Source organism: Mesitornis unicolor, unplaced genomic scaffold (assembly GCF_000695765.1).
Source record: "Mesitornis unicolor isolate BGI_N332 unplaced genomic scaffold, ASM69576v1 scaffold35505, whole genome shotgun sequence".
Lineage (NCBI taxonomy): Eukaryota > Metazoa > Chordata > Aves > Mesitornithiformes > Mesitornithidae > Mesitornis > Mesitornis unicolor.
The window spans coordinates 8,544-29,046 of record NW_010188252.1 but is presented as its reverse complement, the minus strand read 5'-3'; the positions used below and the strand labels follow the sequence as shown (position 1 = coordinate 29,046).

The following is a 20,503-nucleotide window of genomic DNA, read 5'->3' as shown; positions in this document are numbered from 1 at the left end:
GACCTGCACCAACAGCGCTGACGGGGGCTTCCGCTGCCAGTGCCCGGCGGGGAGCTTCGAGACGCCCTTCTGCGAGGTGTCCACACGCTCCTTCCCACCGCGATCCTTCGTCATGTTCCGGGGACTGCGCCAGCGCTTCCACCTCACCCTCTCCCTCTCGTGAGTCCTCTCCTTCCCCTGCTGGGCACCAGCACCTGCTAGTTTGCCTGGCCCCGCTCTGGTGGGTCTTGTGCACCCTGGGCCTGTCCAGGGACTCGCTGGTACTCTCCAGACCCCTGTGTTACCAGCTTTGACTTGTCATGGAGCTGTCCTGGTGTCTTTAGCCAAAGGACTCTGCATCTGCACTTCCTTGTGTCCTCTGGCATCGGCTCATCCCTTCCTGCAGTGCCTCTGCCCTTCCCTGCTGCCAGACCTCTGCTGTCATACCAGGCCCCCCATGCTCACAAAGCAACCGCTGGATCAAGCTCCCAACCCTTTCTCAGCTGGGCTTGCACCCAGGGCCCGTCCTGAGTCTCACCCTGTCCCTGTATGCGGATGCTGGTGCCGTGCCATGGGAGAGTGGGGATCTCTGTGTGCTCCTCGCATGCACCCTGCCCTCCCGCTTCCTCCCTTTCCCCAGGTTCAGCACCATGGAGCCCAGTGGCCTCTTGCTTTACAACGGGCGCCTGAACGAGAGGCACGACTTCCTGGCGGTGGAGATCATACAGGGACAGGTCCAGCTGAAATACTCCACAGGTAGGCTTGGCCCTGCCTGTTGTGGGGTTTGTGCTGTGGGAGCTATGAGAAGGCCTGCACTGAGCAGGGAGAGCGGGGTGCTGCCCTAGATGAAGCCTGTGCTCAAAGGAATGGGGTTGGTGAGCATCAGCAGATGGCACAGAGGATGGGTGTGTGTCTCAGGACCCTCCCAAGGCTTAGGAGTTCAAGTGCAGCAGCGGGGGCATGAGCACAAACCAGGATAAACCCTTTTGAGGCCTCCTGTGTCATCAGCTTCAGCTTCATCTCCTGCCTTGTCTTAAGCTGGTCTGGAGAGGAGGAGCCTCTGGGAGGTTGTTTGCTGTTCTGTTGGTCTCATCCCTGCTTCCTCGTGCCATTGCTGTCCCCATCCTGCCTGCCCCAAGGATCAGCTGCAAGGAGCACTGGGCCCTCGTGTTAACAACTGAGGCTTCCCTCCAGTCCTGTGTCCAGTGCTCCTCCCCTCTCCTCTGCGTGCAGCGCCTGGTGGCCATCCTGCTTCTGCTGTGGCCACACTGACCTCCTCAGGGCCAAGCCCAGCAGCAAGTGGCTGATGAGAGGCCAGCCACACAGTGCCAGGACGCCGAGGCCATCAGGACCACAGAGGGTTTGGTGCCTGCAGGAGGGGCGGTGCGTTCCCGGGCTGCCTGGCTTTTCTCAGCGTGTATCACCCCTGTCTCCACAGGAGAGTCCAGCACGGTGGTGAGCCCCTACCTGCCGGGGGGTGTGAGCGATGGGCAGTGGCACACACTGCAGCTCCACTACTACAACAAGGTACGTGCGCCCTGGCTGTCCTCACGCACGCGTGGATCTCCCTCCCTGCGAGGTGTGAGTAAGCCGCTCTGATTCTTCTGTTCTCCAGCTCTGTCTCATGGGGGAGGCTGTGGAGAGAAGGCAGAGGTGGTTTTCTGCCCTTGGGAATGGGTGCAGAGGGAGATTGACCCTCAGGACCACACTTAGGGGTGGCAGGAATGTGCTCCACACAGTATCCACACCCATATCCACCTCTGGCCTGGCTTGCTGGGCTCAGCCAGAGATGTCCCTTTTAATCCTCTCGCGCTCCAGCAGTGCCTGGGCCTGAGAGTTTGTGTGCTGCTAATGCCCTGCATTTGGTTTCAGCCCAAGGTCAGCGCTCTGGGGGTGGTGCAGGGCCCCTCCAAGGACAAGGTGGCCATCCTGACAGTGGACGAATGTGATGCCTCGGTAGCCCTGCAGTTTGGCAGCGAAATAGGGAACTACTCCTGCGCCGCAGAGGGTGTGCAGACCAGCTCGAAGAAGTGAGCTCCTCAGGGATGATGTTGGGAAAGGAGGGGGCACCTGGGTCCTCTGCAAAGTCAGCCTTTCACAGCTGGCACAGCTCTGTAGTTCCAGGGGCCTTGGTCCTGTGTGCCTGTCCCCAGGGATGTCTGATTCCCAGCTGCTCGTGCTGGGGAGCCAGCTGGGTGGCCTGAAGTCACTTAAAGCCCTGGGCTTCTGTCCCTGTAGGTCCCTGGACCTCACAGGTCCCTTGCTCCTTGGAGGGGTCCCCAACCTGCCAGAAAACTTCCCTGTCTCTCACCGGGACTTTGTGGGATGCATGAGAGACCTGTACATCGACAGCAAACGCATCGACCTGGCCTCCTATATCGCCAACAACGGAACTGCAGCAGGTACCAGTGCTTCTGCTCCTGCTGGCCCCTGCCCTGGGAATGGCCTCTCCCAATCACTGCTGGGCTGTAACAGAGTCACAGCAGCACAGCTGGAGCTAAGCGGCTTCTCATCGGAGAACAGGGCCCCCAGATCCCCCTAAACAAGCCAGTCCGCACCCCAGTTAATGTTGTGGGAATGTCCCCTGATCCCACGTGCAGAGCCTGCATAGCTGGCCCGTCTAGGAGGTGCTAGGTAGTCAGTCCAGCTCTGCAGTGTCTTCTGGCATAAGGAGCAGCAACAGCCTTGACCCTCATCCCTGGCAGGCAAGGCCTGTGCCGAGAGGCTGTGTGGCTGGGCTTGACCCTCTGGCAACCAAGGAAAGGGCTGGGGGGCAATGGTGTCCCCCCATGCAGGTTGGAGGGAGGTGGTGAGCGGGTCAAAGCTGATGTAGATGACTTTGATACCTCCAGGCTGCCATGCCAAGCACACGTTCTGTGACTCCAGCCCCTGCAAGAATGGTGGCACCTGCTCTGTCAGCTGGGGGACCTACTCCTGCCTCTGTCCTGTTGGCTTCGGGGGCAAAGACTGCCGCCACCGTGAGTGAACGGGTGCTGCTGGGCATGGGCAGGGCGGGTACAGGCAAGATTGTGCTGAGTTTGCTGTGGTAGCAGGGTAGGGGGTCCATGCAAAATGAGCTGTCACTGCTGGCCCTGCATCTAGTGCTCCCTGTGTAGTGCCCATCCCTTCTCACCTCCACTTTCCTTTCCAGCCATGCACCATGCCCACTATTTCCATGGCAACAGTGTCCTGACCTGGGACTTCAAGACAGATGTGAAGATCTCGGTGCCGTGGTACCTCGGGCTGGCATTTCGGACACGCCAGCCAGATGGGGTTCTTCTGCAGGCCTATGCTGGCCAGTACACCATGCTGCTTTGCCAGGTAGGGCCACGGCCTCAGCCGCAGCGCCGTGCCCGGCCTCTGCTGCCACCCACCCCAGGAGAGCAGGAGGACCCTGCCCACGTGGAGGGTGGTTATGGTGAGAGGTGTATAGCAGGCCTGGGTTTCCCTCCCCATGCTCAGAGTTGGTAAGGCCTTCACTCAGTGCTGCCATTGCTGGTTCCTTTCCACAGCTGGCTGGTGGTCTGCTCTCCTTCATGGTGAGCAGGGGCTCCGGGCGCAGCACCAGCCTTCTCCTGGACCAGCTACAGCTCAGCGATGGGAGGTGGCACGACCTCCAGCTGGAGCTGCGGGACGTCCGCAGCGGGCGAGACTCGCGCTACGTCATCACCCTCACCCTGGACTTTGGGCTCTACCAGGTACATTCTGCGTGAGACCCTGGCAGCAGGACAGGGACTGTGGGGGCTGCTTGGCACACACAGGCTGGGCCAGGCCTCTGCACCCTCAGAGAGGACTGGGACAGGAGAGGGACAGCGCTGGGGCAGGGTTGATGCCAGTTGCCGCTTGTTACTCACCTTCCGCAGGACACGGTGGTTGTTGGAAGTGAACTGCATGGCCTGAAAGTGAAACACCTGCACGTGGGGGGAGTCCTGGACTCTGGCGAGGTGCAGAATGGGCTGAGGGGCTGCATACAGGTGAGTCCTTTGCTCTGAGCCTTCTCTTTCCAGCAGCTCCGTTACATGAAGGAGTAGAAATACATGCCTGGCACCCACTGCTGGCGTCCATCCTGCTGGTGACACTCTCCCTCTGAGCACTCAAGGCTCTGAGATGCTGTAGGCAGCTAAAAATCAATGCAGCTGAAGTAATGGGGAGTGGCTGCCCCTGGGGGTTCGTGGAGGGCAGGAGGACTGGAGCCTTGCGTGTCTGTACCAGTTTCACTGTGAATTTGTCACCTATGTTGCAGGGTGTGCGACTGGGTGACAGCGTCACCGGGACCGTGCTGCCCAAGCCCAGCCATGCTCTGAGGGTGGAAGCTGGCTGCAGCGTGCCCAGCCCCTGCGACTCCAGCCCCTGCCCAGCCAACAGCATCTGCAAGGATGAGTGGCAGAGCTACTCCTGCGTCTGCCAGCCAGGTAGGGCCTGCAGCGCCCTCCCTACCACCCCTTTGCTCTCCACACCATCTGTCTTCTCCTCTCCTCCTGTGGCTCCCTCCTGGCCTATGCCTGCTCTCCTGCCCATCCCTTGGGCCAGTGCTGTGCCCAGAAATGCCCACCAAACGCTCGAGAATTTTTGTAAAGGGCATAATCCCTCCAGAGGCCCTTGAATCCATTACTTGGTCTTTGGTCCCTCTTGGGGAAAGGTGCTTTCTTTACATGGTGCTCTCTGTCCACGTTTCAGGATACTATGGAGGGGACTGCGTGGATGTGTGTCACCTCAACCCCTGCAAGAACAAGTCTGTGTGTCGCCGCAAGCCGGGCTCACCCCTAGGCTACGTGTGCGAGTGTGGAGGGAACTTTTTCGGGCAGTATTGCGAGCACAGGTGAGATGTGGGGCACAGGGCAGGGCCGTGGCCCCTGTGCGTGGCTCTGTGTTGCCCTCTCATCCTGGCTCCGACTGGGGACCTATTGGTACTGCCCAGCTTCTTAGAGCTGCTGAGCAGCTGGGCTGGTGGGAGGAGAAGGCCTGGGGGGATTTGGTTGTTGTAACAGCAGAGGCATTTCTCTCCCTAGGATGGACCAGCAGTGTCCGAAGGGCTGGTGGGGGAACCCCACCTGCGGGCCCTGCAACTGCGACGTGAACAAGGGCTTTGACCCCGACTGCAATAAAACCAACGGGCAGTGCCGCTGCAAGGTGAGGGGCAGCTGTGCCCATGGGGCCACGGCCCATGGCTTGCCTGGATTCCAGCTCATTTTGATGCTATTCCTTGTCCCCCCTGAAGGCCTGGCAGCTGCCAGATCCACCCCTGGGCTGGATCCTGGCTCAGCTCTTCTGTGCGGCCCTCCTGCCCCAGCATGAGGACGATGGGGGCAGTGGGTGTGCTTGCACATCAGGAGAGCCGGACCCTTCCCTGCCCCAGCTCCAGTGGTTCCCCATGCAGTGGCCTCGGCTGCTGTCCCAATGGGCTGTCTGATGGCTGTCCCCGTCTCCCCCCAGGACTTCCATTACCGCCCCAAAGGCAGCGACGCCTGCCTGCCCTGCGACTGCTACCCCGTGGGCTCCACCTCGCGCTCCTGCGACAAGGAGACAGGACGGTGCCACTGCCGGCCCGGGGTCATTGGGCGCCAGTGCAACAGCTGCGACAGCCCCTTTGCCGAGGTGACGCCCAGTGGCTGCGAGGGTGAGCGTGGGCACTGGGAGCGGGTGCCGTGGGGCTCGGTGTCCATGGCCTCCCCTTGTGACCAGCCCCACGGGGTGTGTTTCTCTATAGTGCTCTATGACGGCTGCCCCAAAAGCCTGAAAGCGGGTGTGTGGTGGCCTCAGACCAAATTTGGCTTCTCAGCTGCGGTGCTGTGTCCCAAAGGCTCCTTGGGTGAGTGGGGTACGCGATGAGGATGGGAGGGGGCAGCTTGGATGCTGTAGCAGCCCCAGCAATATCACTATTCTGATGCTGTCCCAGTCTTGTTTAACTGGGCTTGAGGGCTGGGAGGAGGAAGTTGGAGGAGAAAATGCCACAGCCTGGGGGAGAGCAGAGGGGTCTGGACATGGGGCTGGAGCTGGGAACAGGCTGTATGGTCTAGGCCTGTCACACAGCCCCAGGGCTATGCTGTTCCCTCGGCCTCACTCCCCACCTTCTCCCTGCTGCATTTTGGTTTCAGCAGGCTTGGTGCTGGGGTCAGGCCTGGCATGGCAGCTTGGCACCTTGCTGCAGCCCCATCCTCGGTGTGCACCGTGAGCGGGGCACAGCTGCCATGAGGTGACTGTCTTGGGTAGGAGTCACATCCTGAGCTGCAGGAGGCTGTCCCCAGTGATGGCCAAGGTGCGAGCAGGGTGTCTGGGACTGTAGGGCAGCGTGATCCCCAGGGGACAATACAAACCCTGTCCTTCTCCAGCCATTCGCCCCAGGAGGAGGCAGGTTCAGCTCCTAACTGTTGTCGCTTCTCTCCCCGGTTCTCTCGCCCTCCGTGCTCAGGCTTGAGGGGTGCAGGTAAGGTTGTTCCCATCTCCTTCCCCCTGTGTTGTAAGGGCTGTGCCATGCGGCTTTCCCTCCCTGCTCCTTGCCTGGCACCTTGTACACCCCTGCACTTTCCCTGCTGCTTCTGGAGCTGCTGAGTGTCTTCCCAACGCTTTGCCTGGCCTCACCGCTCCTCCACACCGCTTCCCTGCTCCCAGCACAGTAACCAGCACAACCCCGGCTGCAGCCACATGCAGCCCCTGCCACCCACTGTCCTGAGCCTGCAGTGCTGGCTCTGGACGGGTCTATGCTCTGCTCCCTGGCTGGGATGGATGCTGGCTTTCCTGGGCTGGTACATGCTTGCTTGGGATGGGAAGGAGCTGGTGGTGAGCAATGGGCAGTGAGGCCATGGAGGAATGGCTGTGGAAGGTAGGAAGGGGGAGCTGTTTGAGCAGGGGAGCAGTAGGATGGGGCAGGAGTTGGTGAGCTTGCACAGCACAAGGTCTTGTTCCCTCTGCCTGGATGGCAGGGGGAGGCAGAGGGACCCGGGGGCCAGATCCTGCCCAGATCTGCGGCTGAGCTGAGCTCTGTTCTCTGCTGATCTCTGTTCCCTGCCGGGGGAAGGCAGCAGCATGGAGGTTTCTTTGTTCTCCCTGCTCCCAGCTGCAGTGGCACTGGTCCCTGTGCTTCTGCAGCTGGGGAAAGGTGTTTTGGGAGGACAGCTAGGAGCTGGGAATGGTGGGAGTGGACATGCTGGTCACTGGGGCTTTTCTGGGCAGCAACTGGAGGCTCCCTCTGCCCTCCCTGGCCGTGCTGCAGCCCTCTCCCAGCCATGGGCATGTGGGTAGGCTCCTGGTGCCGTCCCCAGGAGGATCTGGTCCGCAGTCCTGCCAGATACAGCGGGGTCACCTGTGTTCCTCTTGCTCAAAGTGTGTGTGGTGACACTGCTGGCCTGGGACACTGCTGTCCATATCTGCTTTAGCAGCACTTCTGGTGCTGATCCCATTCATTGCTGGGGTCTCCATTGCTGTGCAGGGATGCTTGGGCCACAGCCAGGGACCAGGGTCTTGCACTGGGTACTGAGTCTACGCTGCTGGATGGGAGTCCTCCGTCCTACTCCATCCCACTCAGCTGCAGGGGTTTGTCTCTGGAGTGGGTTTGCCAGCCCCACAGCAGGGGTGGTGTCCTCCTGGGGTGACTTTGCTCTGCAGAGAGAGGCAGGACCTCAGCAGACATTGCCAGCTGCCATCCAGGGGATGCGTAGGGCTGCGTGGGCTTCAGTGGTTTGGGGTCAGATGTGCCCTGAGGACACAGACATGTTCCCACCAGGAGCCAGGGGCTTCTCCAGCCTGAGCCCTGCCAAGTCACTTCTTCCTCTTTGCAGTTCTGTGTTATGGCACCTGGTGTGATGCAGTCCTGGAGCACAGGCAGGGACCCAGCTCCTGCAGGGAGGGGATGGCAGCTGCTTGCCAAGGTGACGCGGAGCAAGGGTAGAGTGGGTTGCACTGGTGCAAAGCAGGAGGACAGCCCTAGGGTGTTACAGGTTGTCCCCATCACTTGCCGGTGCTGCTCTTTGGGGTTAGCTGGTACAGAGGGTCCCTGCTCAGGGATGCAGCAGGGAGCCGTGTATCCTGTGCTGAATTTCACACATGCCATTCCTCCTGGTTTTAGGCGCAGCCATCAGACACTGCGATGAGGAGAAGGGCTGGCTGGAGCCAGATCTCTTCAACTGTACTTCGCCTGCCTTCAAGGAGCTCTCCATGCTGGTAATCCTCTCTGCTCTGCAGCCCTGACAGAGCAGGAGCCGTATGAAGAAGGGCTCACAGCCTGCTTTTAAAGAGCTCAGCTCTCTATGGGCATCTGGAGTAGAAAAGGGCCTTGCCACAGTGCTCAGCACCTTTCTCTTCTCATCTGCCTCCAAACCCATCCTGTGGGAACATTGATCTGAGCTGGAGTCCACTTGGCTTCATCTAATTTGAGTGTCCCCATCAGATATTGCCTGTGTCCTGCCCCAGTATTTGAGAGGAAAACAAATACCCTGAGCAGGGCTGAACTGTTTAAAGCTGGTGGGATGTCTGCTCCATAGGACATCTGTAGCCCCGAGACTGTCAGTGACAATTCCCTTTGAAATAGCCAGGCAAGTTTATTAAACACTTGCATCTCACCTAGGCTGAATTGTAACTGAAGCCAGGAGAGTTTCCAGGGAAGATGCTTGCCCTGTCCTCTCCTCTCCTTGGCCTCTGTCATGTGTAGCACTGGGTTAGCTGGGCCAGTGCAACCTCTGGTGCGTTGCTGGAGGTTGGTTGTCTGCCACAGATGCTGCCTGTGAGTGTCCATGGGCTGTGCCATGGTTTCAGAAGTGATCTCAGGGACTAGCAGGGCCCGCAGCATCCCAGTTTCCCAGTGAGGAGCCTGCTTCATTGTTTAATCCCCTCCTGTTTTCCTGCTGGCAGCTGGAGGGCTTGGAGAGGAACGAGACTGAGCTCAACACAATTGAAGCCAAGAAGCTGGCCCACCGGCTCCGGGCTGTGACAGACCACATGGACCACTACTTTGGCAACGATGTGCACATCACTTTCCGCCTGCTGTCCCGCCTCATGGCCTTCGAGAGCCGGCAGCGCGGCTTTGGCCTGACAGCCACGCAGGACGCCCACTTCAATGAGGTGAGTCCTTCCCCAGATCAGAGTGGCTCCTGGTGCTGCTTCTCTTTATCAGCCACCCTGAGCCTGTGTCTCTGAGGGGATCGAGGATGTTGTGAGACCATGTCAGGAGCACTGGGGTCCCCAGTGCCACACAGACATTGGCCCACAGGAGTGAGGCCCGTGGAGGTCACCTGCGTGGCCAGGGCTGGAGCACAGAGTGGATGAGGAAAGGCAGAGAAGTGGGATTGCTCAGCCTGGGAAGGCAAAGAGAGGTCTTTTTGCTGCCTGCAATTCCCTCATGGCAGAGGTACAGGGCAGATGTCTCTGCAGGATGCTGGTCGATGAGCATTGAGAGAGGAGGCCCATTGCAGCAGAAAGTACCCCCCTTCTCTGAGCCCTCGTGCAGTGAGCTGAGCAGAAAGCACAGTGCTGCAGCCTGGGAGTGGTCAGGACAGTGCTCAAAGGCAGTGCTCCCTCACTCCCTGCCCCATGTCTTTCCCATGCAGAACCTACTGCGCGCAGGCAGCTCCGTGCTGGCCCCAGAGAACCGGGAGCACTGGGCCATGCTGCCACTCGGCGCCAGCCTCATGGAGCAGCTGCGGGACTACTCAGGCACGCTGGCCAGCAACATGAAACTCACCTACCTCAATCCCATCGGCGTTGTCACCCCCAACATCAGTGAGTAGGAGCTGGCCAATGGTGGGACCTGGCTGGGATGGTGCAGAGCCACTCCTCCACACCCTGTCCCCTTCTCATCTCACTTCACCTCAGCGAGGTGCTGATAACGTCCTTGGTGGCTCTCTCAGACACGGGGAGGTATTTGTGAGAGAATTCCCAGTCCTGTCCCTTCCTGGACCAGCTGACACAGCACCTAGAGCCGGCAGAGCCTGGAGTGTGCTATTCACTCCCAGCTACCAGTGAAAAAGCTGCTGGCCTCAGTGGCAGAAGTAGTGTGCTGTGGGGCAGAGCAAGGATCTGGGCTGGGAAGGAGCGCTGTGGGTGCTGAGATTTCACGTCATGCCCAAACACGGGACATAGCCACAACCCCGCCTGTGGCTCGGTGGCCATCCTAGAGCCGACTTTCACTCCCTTGCTCCTCTGCAGTGCTGAGCATCGATCGCATGGAGAACCACTCCCACATCCGCCGGCGCTACCCCCGCTACCACAGCAGCCTCTTTCGGGGCCAGCCCGCCTGGGACCCTCACACCCACGTAGTGCTGCCGCTCTCGGTGCTGAGCCCCCCGAAAGCCAAAGGTGAGCAGACGAGCGTCACTCAGGGGTGGGCATTGCCTTCGGAGCGGCGTGTGTGTGTCTGTTCTCACCGCCTGCTTGTGTGCCCCAGCTGCCCTCACGGCGGTGCCCACGCTGGCTGGGGGCGAAGGGAACTACACTGTGGAGAACTCCTCCCCGAGGCAGGCGCTGCCGGACCCTGAGCCCGCTCTCACTGTGATCATCCTCATCATGTACCGCACCCTGGGGGGGCTGCTGCCTGCCCGCTACCAGGTGGATCGCCGCAGCGTCAGGTACGTCCTCCTCCCCTTCCCCTCCACAAGCACGGTGGAGAGAAGCTGGCTGGGCTCTGCTCTGCACCCTCTAGTAGCTGCTGAGTCGGTCTGCGATGGCTTGGGCTTGGTTCCCAGCCAGACGGTCCTGCGGTGCTCTGCCTGTTCCCCACCTTGGTGTTGCTCTGCTCAGTGTTTCCTGACCCCAGGAAACCTGTGTTGGTGACAGACACGGTGATGGTAGAGCCCTGTTGCCCCTTGCAGGCTCCCCAAGAACCCTGTGATGAACTCCCCTATCGTGAGCGTGTCTGTGTTCAGCAATCACACCTTCCTGCGGGGGCCCCTGGACACCCCTCTTGTGCTGGAATTTCGCCTGCTGGAGACGGCCAACAGGAGCAAACCTCTCTGCGTCCAGTGGAACCACTCCAACCTGTGAGTCGAGCATGGCTGGGCCGCTCTCTCTGAGCTGCTTCCCCCAGGCACCTCCTCGTTCCCTCAGTTTCCCTGGCCGTGACCAGCTCTGTGCTTGGGCAGCACTGGGATGTGGGGGGTTCCACCTTCTCCCAGGGAGTCCGTTCATGCTGGGAGGGCACAGCAGGATCCCTGCAGAGCTCTGGCTCCCATCCGTCAGCTGTGGGAGTGCAGTTGTATCTGCTGGTAGAAATGGCGTGCCGATCACCCCTCTTGTCTCCCCACACACCACACTCGTCTGTCTTCTCTCCTAAGTGCACTCTGCTTTTTGGTGGCTGCAGGACCAACCCTGCTGGCTTCTGGACAGCCAGGGACTGTGAGCTCGTGTACCGAAACACCACACACGTCCACTGCCAGTGCTCCCAGTTTGGCACCTTTGGGGTTCTGATGGACAGCTCGCACCGAGAGGTAACCTCAGCCTGCGGGGCTATGGGCAGTGGTGGGAACTGTTGGCCACTGGGTTCCAGAATAAGTGGCCACAGGCAGAAAATTCCCTGTGGGGTGCAAGTAGAGTCTGAGAGCTCAGCAGGCTTCCCACGTCTTCCCCTAACACCACCGTTTGCCTTTGGTTCTCTGCTGCTGCAGCAACTGGAAGGTGACCTGGAGACACTGGCAATTGTCACCTATTCCTTGGTGTCTCTCTCCTTGGTGGCTCTGCTGCTGACCTTCTCCTTCCTGACCTGCCTCAAAGGCCTCAAGTCCAACACACGTGGCATCCACTCCAACATATCGGTCACCCTCTTCTTCTCTGAGCTGCTCTTTCTCCTGGGCATCAACCGCACTGAGAACCAGGTCTGTGGGCTTGAACAAGCGCTCTCATGGAGGCGGGGTTGAGGTGTGGGTGACGCAGTTAGCACTGGCACAGTGGAACCATCTCTGAGTGCCTTTTGTCTCCCCAGTTTCTTTGCACTGTGATCGCCATCCTCCTCCACTGCTTCTTCCTCTCTACCTTTGCCTGGCTCTTCGTCCAGGGCCTCCATATCTACCGCATGCAGACCGAGGCCCGCAATGTCAACTTCGGGGCCATGCGTTTCTACTACGCCATCGGCTGGGGAGTGCCCGCCATCATCACTGGTAAGAGCTGCTTGTCCTACAGCCGTGCTGAAAGGGCCAGTTCTCAGCAGCCTCCTGACCCTCTGGTGCCTGGCTCACTCACCCGATGGGGAGAGCTGAGGTTGGGCTTGCCATGGCCAGCTGTGCTCACGGCGAGCAGTGATGTGGTGGTCAGCTGGGGACCACGTATCGAAAGCAGTCATCTTGCCCCCTGGGCAGAAGTAATTCCTCAGCCCATCTCCCCATGGCTTTTTCAGTGGCCACAGGTCTCCTGCTGTCCCAAAGCTTGTGGTTAAGCTCTCCTGGTTTCCCAAGCCTGCATGCCTGAGGGACCTGTTAGCAGTGAATGCCTGCTGGGCTGTGTCAGGGACACCTGGAGAAGAGGAAATAAAGGCCCTGATGCTGGGGCTCGTGATCCTGGCACTTTCACCTGTGCCAGGGAAGCCTGTGCACAGGGCAAGGAGCAGGGAGGGTGCTCCTTTGTGGCCTTCAGTGCTGGGATGGGATTGGCATGGCTTGGGCAAGGCCAAGGCTGCTGGGTCTGGACCTGACCTCTCCCTTCTTCCCTCAGGGCTTGCCGTTGGCCTGGATCCTGAGGGCTACGGGAACCCTGACTTCTGCTGGATTTCCATTCATGATAAGCTGGTCTGGAGCTTTGCAGGCCCCATTACTGTCGTCATTGTGGTAAAACCCCGTCCTGTTTCACCCACAGCCCTCTCCTGCTCCCTTCTCCACACCATGGGCACTCGCCCCTTCCTTGGCTGCCCACTGCCTGCCCCCTTCACTGTACTCTCCTTCCTCAGTTAGAGGCCCTCTTCTGTCCCTCCTCGCTCCAGCCAAACCTGGGGGAGGCCATGGCTTGGGCATGAAGGGGAAAGGAGGGGACTTTTGCATGGGCCTGGTGGACCTGGAGTCTGCCCACGCTCTGTGCTGGGGTTGTCAGGTCAGAGCTGGCTCTTGGCACAGCTTCTAATCGGTGCCAACGCTTTCAGATGAATGGGGTCATGTTCCTGCTTGTGGCCAAGATGTCCTGTTCCCCAGGTCAAAAGGAGACCAAGAAGAAATCGGTTCTGTGAGTATTAGTGGCCAGACTCCCAGCTGAGCTCCTGTGGCTCGTGGATTTTAGCATTTCCAGTGATCATCCTCCCTCTTCCACCATCGCAGAGTGCTCCTCTGTGCATCAGTGCCAGCCTTACAGCTGCTCTCCTCTCCCACACCTGCTGGCCACATTAACCCTTCCTAAACTTCGTCCTTTCCTCTTGTTCCTACATCCCCATCTCCACACTGTCCCGGTAGCCTGTCCCCCTTCACTGCCTGCCCTCACAGCCCCTCCTCATGTCTGCTTGGATTCAACACTCTGCCCCTGTCACCTCTCAGTGCCTGCTGCTTCTCCTCCATGCTCTTTCTGAGACCTTTCGCCGCTCCCTGCTGGGCCAGCCCTGGAGCTTGGCTCAGCTCTCTGCGGCTCCAAATGACTCATGTCCTTTGAGCCTGTTTGCCACATGTGATCCAGAAGGGAAGGCCTGGGAGTCGGTGGGGAGCCAAGCTGCTGCGCAGCGGTGTGCCTGCGGTGCTGGGTACAGCAGGGAGGGCTGGGCAGGAGCACGCTTTCCCCTCTGGATCTCTGTCTGTGAGCACCAGGCTGTAGATTAACAACACACACTAACCTCTTGGCGTGTGTCTATGTGCCTGTCTGTCTGTCTCTCTCTCTTCAGCATGACGTTACGGAGCTCCTTTGTTCTGCTTCTAGTTATTAGCACTACCTGGCTCTTTGGCCTCTTGGCTGTCAACAACAGTGTCCTGGCTTTCCACTACCTCTACACTGTCCTCTGCAGCCTCCAGGTAATTGCCCGGCCTCTGCCAGGGGAGGGCATGGGTCAGCCCAGGAAGAGCAGTGGTCCCTGTGGTCCTCATGACTCTCTGTGGAGAGTGGGCACCCACTGAGCCCTCAGTGTCGCGCTGGGCTCCTCGTCCCTGCCACTGTCACCGCTGGGGCAGCGGGTGACTCCTGCCAGTTCGTGCTGCTGTGCCCACGGCGAGCAGTGGTACGGAGCAGGAGGTGATTGCAAGGTGCTTGGTTCAGAGGTGACATCCAAGGGGCAGAGAGGACCATCCTTGAAGGGAAAGGATGTCCCTGCTCTCAGAGAGCAGAGCAAGAAGAGTGGCCTGCAATGGAGGTGTCGGGCACCCCAAATGTGACCCATGGCAGCACCCCGCAGACCGCCACCGTGGCTGGTGTTGCTGCAAGGACCCCTGCCAGCTGCTCCTCGGCTGCTGCCAACCAGGGGGACACCCCAGCCTTTCCTCTCTCACCCTTGGCCACCATGGGGTTGGTGCTGACCAGCCTCGAGGGGCTCTTTGGTACACCCCTGTCCTGGTGGCCACCAGAGCCAACACGCTGGGCTCTGGAGGAGCCAGGAAGCAGCCAAGATCTGGCACTATGGGCGAGCAGGTGGCCAGCAGTGAGGGGCTGTCTCTCATGGCATCTCTCCCCGTAGGGCCTGGCTGTGCTGCTCTTGTTCTGCGTGCTGAATGAGGAGGTGCGAGAGGCCTGGAAGCTGGCCTGCCTGGGCAAGAAGGGGCAGAGCGAGGAGGCTGCAAGGAGCACGCAGGTGGGTGAAAGCAGGAGCAAGGGGACAGCCTGTCTGGGACAGGAGCTGATGGGAACACCCCCTCTTCCACAGGGGGATGGCGGGTGCGGGTGGAAGGGCCATCCCCTGGGTTGCTGTGGTGCCTTTTTAACGGGGCCCTGCCTCTCTCCCCACCTCACCAGGGCCCCAGTGCCTACAACAACACAGCGCTGTTTGAGGAGAGCGGGCTCATCCGCATCACCCTGGGCGCCTCCACCATCTCCTCGGTGAGCAGCATGCGCTCTGCCCGCACCCACTCCAGCCAGCGGCCTTACCTCAGGTGAGGAGCGGCGCGGGGCTTTGGGGTGCTGGGAGCGCTGGGGCAGAGCCAAGGCCTCCTGCTGCTGTCACTGTCTGGGCTTTGTGTCTTTCAGAGACAACGTGACGGTGCGTCAGGGCTCGGCCCTGGATCACAGCCTGCTGGCCCACGCTGGCCCCACGGACATCGACGTGGCCATGTTCCACCGCAATGCCAGAGGAGGTAAGGTTCGGCCCCGTGCCTGGGTTTGGGACCGACCCAGCACATCCCAAACTAACTCGTTGCTTAAGGGTGGTTCTGCCTTCCTGAAGGCAGCTGGAGCCCGGGCAGGGGTCTGAGCAGGGACCTGAGTCCCTCCTGGTCTCTGTTATTCAGTGACTCGGTCATTTAAGTGACAGATGCTCGCAGACATGAGTCTGTCCTTCCCTATTTGAGCTGAAAAGGCCCACGCACCTTCATTTCAAATGTCTCCCCAACACGTGCCTTGTCCCTGCAGACGAGGATTTGGACTCGGACAGCGACCTGTCCCTGGATGAGGAGCGCAGTCTCTCCATCGCGTCCTCGGAGAGCGAGGAGAACGTGCGCCTGCGGGGCCGCTTCCAGCGCCAGTTCAAGCGGGCGGCGCATAGCGAACGCCTCCTCACGAACCCCGCTAACACCGCTCCCAAAGGCAAGTCCTGGGGGCTCTGGCAGGGGAAAGGGTGAGCTCAGGTCCCTGAGGGCCAGGTCTTGGGATGGCTTCAATTGCTGCTCACAGAAATATTCTCTCCCTCTTCCCTGGGGCCTGTTTTGCTGTGTTCTTCGCCAGACGTGGATGGCAACGACCTCATGTCTTACTGGCCAGCTCTGGGCGAGTGCGAGGTTCACCCCTGCTCCCTGCAGAAGTGGGGCTCCGAGAGGAAGCTGGGGTTTGACATCAACAAGGATGCGGCCAACAATAATCAGCCAGAGCTGGCCCTGACCAGTGGGGATGAGAACTCCCTCACCCAGACCCAACGGCAAAGAAAAGGTAACAGCCTGGAGCGAGTATGCAAGGGTGGCCTGGCCTGTCTCAGGTTGCTGTGGCCCTGAAGGCTCAGCATCGGATCCTTCTTGTAACATCCTGGGGGAGCTGTGGCTTCTCCCTCATCTTTCATGTGCTTCTCACTGCTATGCAAACATTTGACTTCTCTTTCTGTCCGGCGCAGGGATTTTGAAGAACCGTCTCCAGTACCCTCCGACCCTGCAAGGCTTGCCGTCCATCGGCAGGATGACCAACGAGCTGACGTGGTACAAGACCTCTACGCTGGGTCACCGCGCTGTCCCTGCCGCCTCCTACGGCCGGATCTACTCCGGGGCGGGAAGCCTGTCGCAGCCAGCCAGCCGGTACTCCTCACGGGAGCAGCTTGACATGCTCATGAGGAGACAGATGTCCCGGGAGCAGCTGAGCAGACACAACTCAGGAGAGTGCTTGGAAGCTGTGCCCAGCCGGCACGGGTCCAGGGAGGAGCTGGACACTATCCCCAGCAGGCATGGGTCTGCTGAACACCTGGAAAGCATCCCGAGCAGACAAGGATCTAGGGAAAACTTGGATCTACTTGCTGCTAGGCCCAGTCAGAGAGATCGTGGGAACACGCTGCCGCGGAGGCAGGGCTCCAGAGACCACCTTGACACTTTACCCTGCAGATTTGGGTCAAGAGAGCAGCTAGACTGTGGGCCAGTTAGAGAGATCTCTAGAGAGTGGCTAAACACATTGCCAAGTAGGCAAGTGTCCAGAGACCGAATAGACGTGTTGCCCAGTCGAGATACTTCTCGAGAACAATTGGATTTGCTTTCTAGAAGACAGCCTTCAAGGGACCAACTAGCGTCAGCTAGACAAACTTCCAGGGAGCAGCTGGACTTTCTCTCCAGAAGATCCAATTCCAGAGAGCCTCTGGACACAGTGCCTAGCAGGCATCCCTCGCAGGACAACCTGGGAAGCCTCTCCAGGAGGCAACTGTCCAGGGAAAGCCTAGAGCCGCTGTCGAGGAGACAGCCTTCTAGAGAGAACCTGGAGGCTGTTCCCAGCCGGCATCCTTCCACTGAGCAGTTAGATATCCTTTCTTCCATCCTTGCTTCTTTTAACTCCTCCGTCCTGTCCTCGGTGCAATCTTCCAGCATACCTTCGGGCCCCCAGACCACCACTACTCCCTCTGCCATGCAGACCTCCTCAGTGCCCTCCGCAATGTGCCCCTCGACGCCTCGCTCTGCCACCTCCCACAGCATTTCGGAGCTGTCACCAGACTCAGAGTAAGTGCGTCCCTGCCTCGGCCAGGCCTTGTTCAGCTGGTCCTGGCTTCTTCCTGAAGCGGATTTTGTTTGAAAGGGGAGAGCTGTGTAAGAGTGAGTCCCTGGGGTGAGTGGCTGGTCCCACATCGTGATGGAGCAGGGAGAACCCTCAGTTGTGACAGCTCTGGGCCCTTGCAGTGCAGCATGAGCAGAAGCATCAGTGTGTCTGAGTCTGCCCACTCTGCCAGAAGCGATGGCCCTCACTCATGGCCAGTGGGTGCTCGGGGAAGGCGCTTTGTGCAGTCAGACTCACATTGGGCTGGTCCCCTTGCTCAGTGCCAGCTTTAAGTCCCCATGAGCAGACGTGTGTGTGGGCCAGGCTGGCTGGAGAGGAGGAGGGAGCCCGAATCCTATAGGAGCCCTCCCTGCCCCAGCCACGTTTCTCCTCAGGCACCCTGTCCCAGTCTGTCATTTCTTCCCCTCCAGTTCTGCTCCCTACTGGTACTGCTCCCATCCCATCCCTCCCCTCCTTTCCCATTCCCTGAACTCAGGGATTTGGACACAGTTGTTCTTGATGCAGGGGTGGGTTTCTGCCCTGTACCCCCCCGGCATAGCTGGGGCAGGCAGCTGGAGCCCAGGGGAGATGCCACGGCTTTAACACTGTTTTTTCTTTTCTCCGAGAAGAATAACAAGAAGCGAGGGCCATTCCTGAGGCGCCGAAGCCGTCCACAAGAGAGACAGAAGAAGCAGGGCCCTTCGCCTAGCCAGGCACTGCCAGCTGAGGTTTGGTGTCCCTAGGGGGCAGGGGCCAGAACTGATGGTGGTCAGAGGCCCAAAAACGACCCTGCTTTCCCCTGCCCTCCGGGCCGAGGGGCCAGCAGCCCCCACCACCCAGCGCTGGGAGCCTCCAGGCTCTCTGCTGCCACGCTGCCCCCCATCGCCTGCCTGTGTCCAGGCTTGGGCAAGGTCTCTGACCCCCCTGGGGCCTTCCTCTGCGACCCGTTTGTACACAGGGTGTGCATGGTGTGCACAGGGAGGGGCAGGGGACAGGAACAGAGCCCAGAACATGGGGACAGGGGAGGGTTTTCTACCTTTTTGTATCTTTGTAATCAGAGAGAAGAGAAATTTCTATGGTTATTTTTACGGATGGTCTGTTCCCAGGACCTGGAGCATTTGTCTCACCAACAGCCCTTTGCTGGTGTCCCTGGGGGTACCAGGAACCTTCGTCCCAGTGGGCAGGAGGGGCAGTGCCAGGCGGTGGTTTTGCCAGCACCGCTCCGTCCCATCCCACGGTGAGGCCGTTGGCCCCGCTGCCCCTCTCGCCCTCCCACCGCGCAGCTCCACGCCTGTCTTGGCGCCGTCCTGCCTGGTGTCGCTCAGCCCCTGCAGCCATCCTGGCCCCACAGCCGGGCTTTCCTCTGCCCTCCTCTGGGACCCCTGTTGGGGCTGCCCCTGATCTGTGAGCCAGGGCTGTGCACCAGTGAGAGCACAAGCGAGAGTGGCCGCTAATTCGGCACTAGGGACCTGCTGTGGGAGGAAGCAAGCTTTGCTGTTCAGTCCCATCCTGCGCCAGGATGATCCTGCTCCTGTAAGCACTGGTTTCCTCCGCTCAGCAAATGAACGCTATGTTTTTACCCACTGTATGTTGTGCTCTTTAGCCTGTGTGTTACAAAGCAAGTATCTGTTGGTCTGTGGGTGCAGGTAGGGCGCTGGATGCCCCTAGCCCTGCTCAGCAGCCAGCTGGGCTGTTCCCAGAGCCAGCACTTGCCCTGCAAAGCATTAGCAGCTGCAGGAACATGATATGGCTCCAGTCCTGAGGTCCAGCATTGCCCACAGAAGCTGTATCCAGCCAGTTCCCTGCGGGCTCTGTGTACATACGCACACATCCCTGCACTCTTAGGCTGGCAGAGGGCCCCAGCTCAGAGCGGCCTGGATTTTGGGAGATGGAGATGAACAGCACTTTGTCCTCTCTGGAAATTCAGGTCGCCCTGATGGTTTCTCTGCTTGGCCAGGGCCCCAGGCTCTCGCTGGCCCTTCCGTGAGGCAACCCTCCACTGTGCCTACCCCAGCCTTGGGCCAGGGGCAGCCGGCCTGGGGGACCGGCACGCTCCCTTTCACCCTTTCACTGGCCAAGTGCGGTGCCTCTGCCCCCGTGGTGCTCTCGGGGCTGCATGACAGCACCCTCCTTACTGCCTTACGCTGCCCTAGCTGCTTACCTGCAGCCCAGCCTGACCTCTTTACTGGAGAGGACTTGTGCTGCTGTCCTCTGGGTCCCCAGGGATGCCAAGGCCTCTCTGCTGTCCCCAGGTCAGCAGGGAGGACATGGAGGGGCTGGGGGCCAGGTGTGCCATGGCCTGGCAGGGGCTGCCTGCCCCCGGCACAGCCCAGGTGAGGCAGGCTTGCTGCTGCCCTTCTCAAGGGGATGGAGAGGGAAATGTTTACATGCCACTTGGGACCGGCACGCAGAGGGAAAACTCGCTGGCCCACACACCAGGAACAGCCATGCCCCTCCGTGCTGCTCAACTTCGCCTTCATGAACAAACTCATCTACGTGTTTCTCTCTGGCTGCACAGCATCGGAGCCCTGGGCTGTGACTCCGCAAGGCCGTGTTATCCTCTCGGCAGCCTGGTGGATACCCGTGTGCTGTCCCTGCTGTGCCACAGGGCCCACTTTTCCACCAGGTTGGGCATGAGGGTGTTTTGTGTTGGTGCCAAACGGAGAGCAAGTGACAAGTGCCAAAAAGGAAGAGAGCAGTGGAGCTGATGGCTGTCCCTGGAGAGCTGGGCCAGGCAAGAAGCAGGAGTCAGGCTGTGGCTCAGTCCCTGAGCCGAGTGCTGTGGCCTGGGCTCTGGGGAACATCCTCCTTGGGTTTGGCTTTGTTTCTTTGGGGGGTTTGGCTGGGGTTTTTTTCCTCTCTCCATCTCCCCGTTCTGTGGGCAGGGAGCAGGGGGATGCTCATGCTCCCCACCTAGCTGTGTAAAAGTGTATCATGGAAGCGCCAGATTTGGAAATAAAAGTCTATAAAACGGTGCTGGCCTCTCTGCTGTCTTCCTGTGCCTGGGGCTCAGCGTCCATGGCTGGGGCTGAGGGTGCAGCACCCGGGCTTGGGAGGGGGCTTGGATGGGCACTCACAGCCAGCTCCAGGGCTGCAGGGGAGTCACTGTGACCTGGGGCAAGGTGACTTCAGGTGACAGGGACTTCAGGTGCTGTCAGTCGTTTGAACTTGGCCGTGTCTGTGCTGGCTCACCCAGAAATGGATTTGGCTGTGGTGGTGGCTGTGGCGCTGGCGGGCAGGGCTGCGGCGCCGCAGTGGCTGTGGTTAACCGTGG

At 59.9% G+C, this 20,503-nt stretch overlaps 1 protein-coding gene across 1 annotated transcript in view; it reads left to right on the top strand.

Moving 5' to 3' along the window:
* LOC104541595 (cadherin EGF LAG seven-pass G-type receptor 3-like) overlaps window positions 1-20,503 on the top strand; it is a gene marked incomplete at its 5' end in the record, with an annotated part of 40,085 nt that overhangs the window by 11,442 nt on the left and 8,140 nt on the right. Inside the window, 33 exon segments of the mRNA XM_010185699.1 lie at window positions 1-159; window positions 620-735; window positions 1,418-1,506; window positions 1,852-2,009; window positions 2,218-2,381; window positions 2,832-2,957; window positions 3,131-3,300; window positions 3,492-3,677; window positions 3,843-3,953; window positions 4,223-4,391; window positions 4,657-4,798; window positions 4,989-5,109; window positions 5,413-5,596; window positions 5,687-5,788; window positions 8,042-8,136; window positions 8,824-9,033; window positions 9,519-9,690; window positions 10,117-10,320; window positions 10,394-10,535; window positions 10,779-10,946; window positions 11,267-11,393; window positions 11,571-11,834; window positions 11,885-12,059; window positions 12,610-12,722; window positions 13,031-13,110; window positions 13,754-13,880; window positions 14,537-14,650; window positions 14,812-14,948; window positions 15,043-15,154; window positions 15,429-15,597; window positions 15,736-15,936; window positions 16,115-16,666; window positions 17,110-17,195. Coding sequence (XP_010184001.1) covers window positions 1-159; window positions 620-735; window positions 1,418-1,506; window positions 1,852-2,009; window positions 2,218-2,381; window positions 2,832-2,957; window positions 3,131-3,300; window positions 3,492-3,677; window positions 3,843-3,953; window positions 4,223-4,391; window positions 4,657-4,798; window positions 4,989-5,109; window positions 5,413-5,596; window positions 5,687-5,788; window positions 8,042-8,136; window positions 8,824-9,033; window positions 9,519-9,690; window positions 10,117-10,320; window positions 10,394-10,535; window positions 10,779-10,946; window positions 11,267-11,393; window positions 11,571-11,834; window positions 11,885-12,059; window positions 12,610-12,722; window positions 13,031-13,110; window positions 13,754-13,880; window positions 14,537-14,650; window positions 14,812-14,948; window positions 15,043-15,154; window positions 15,429-15,597; window positions 15,736-15,936; window positions 16,115-16,666; window positions 17,110-17,195 — 5,245 coding nt within the window.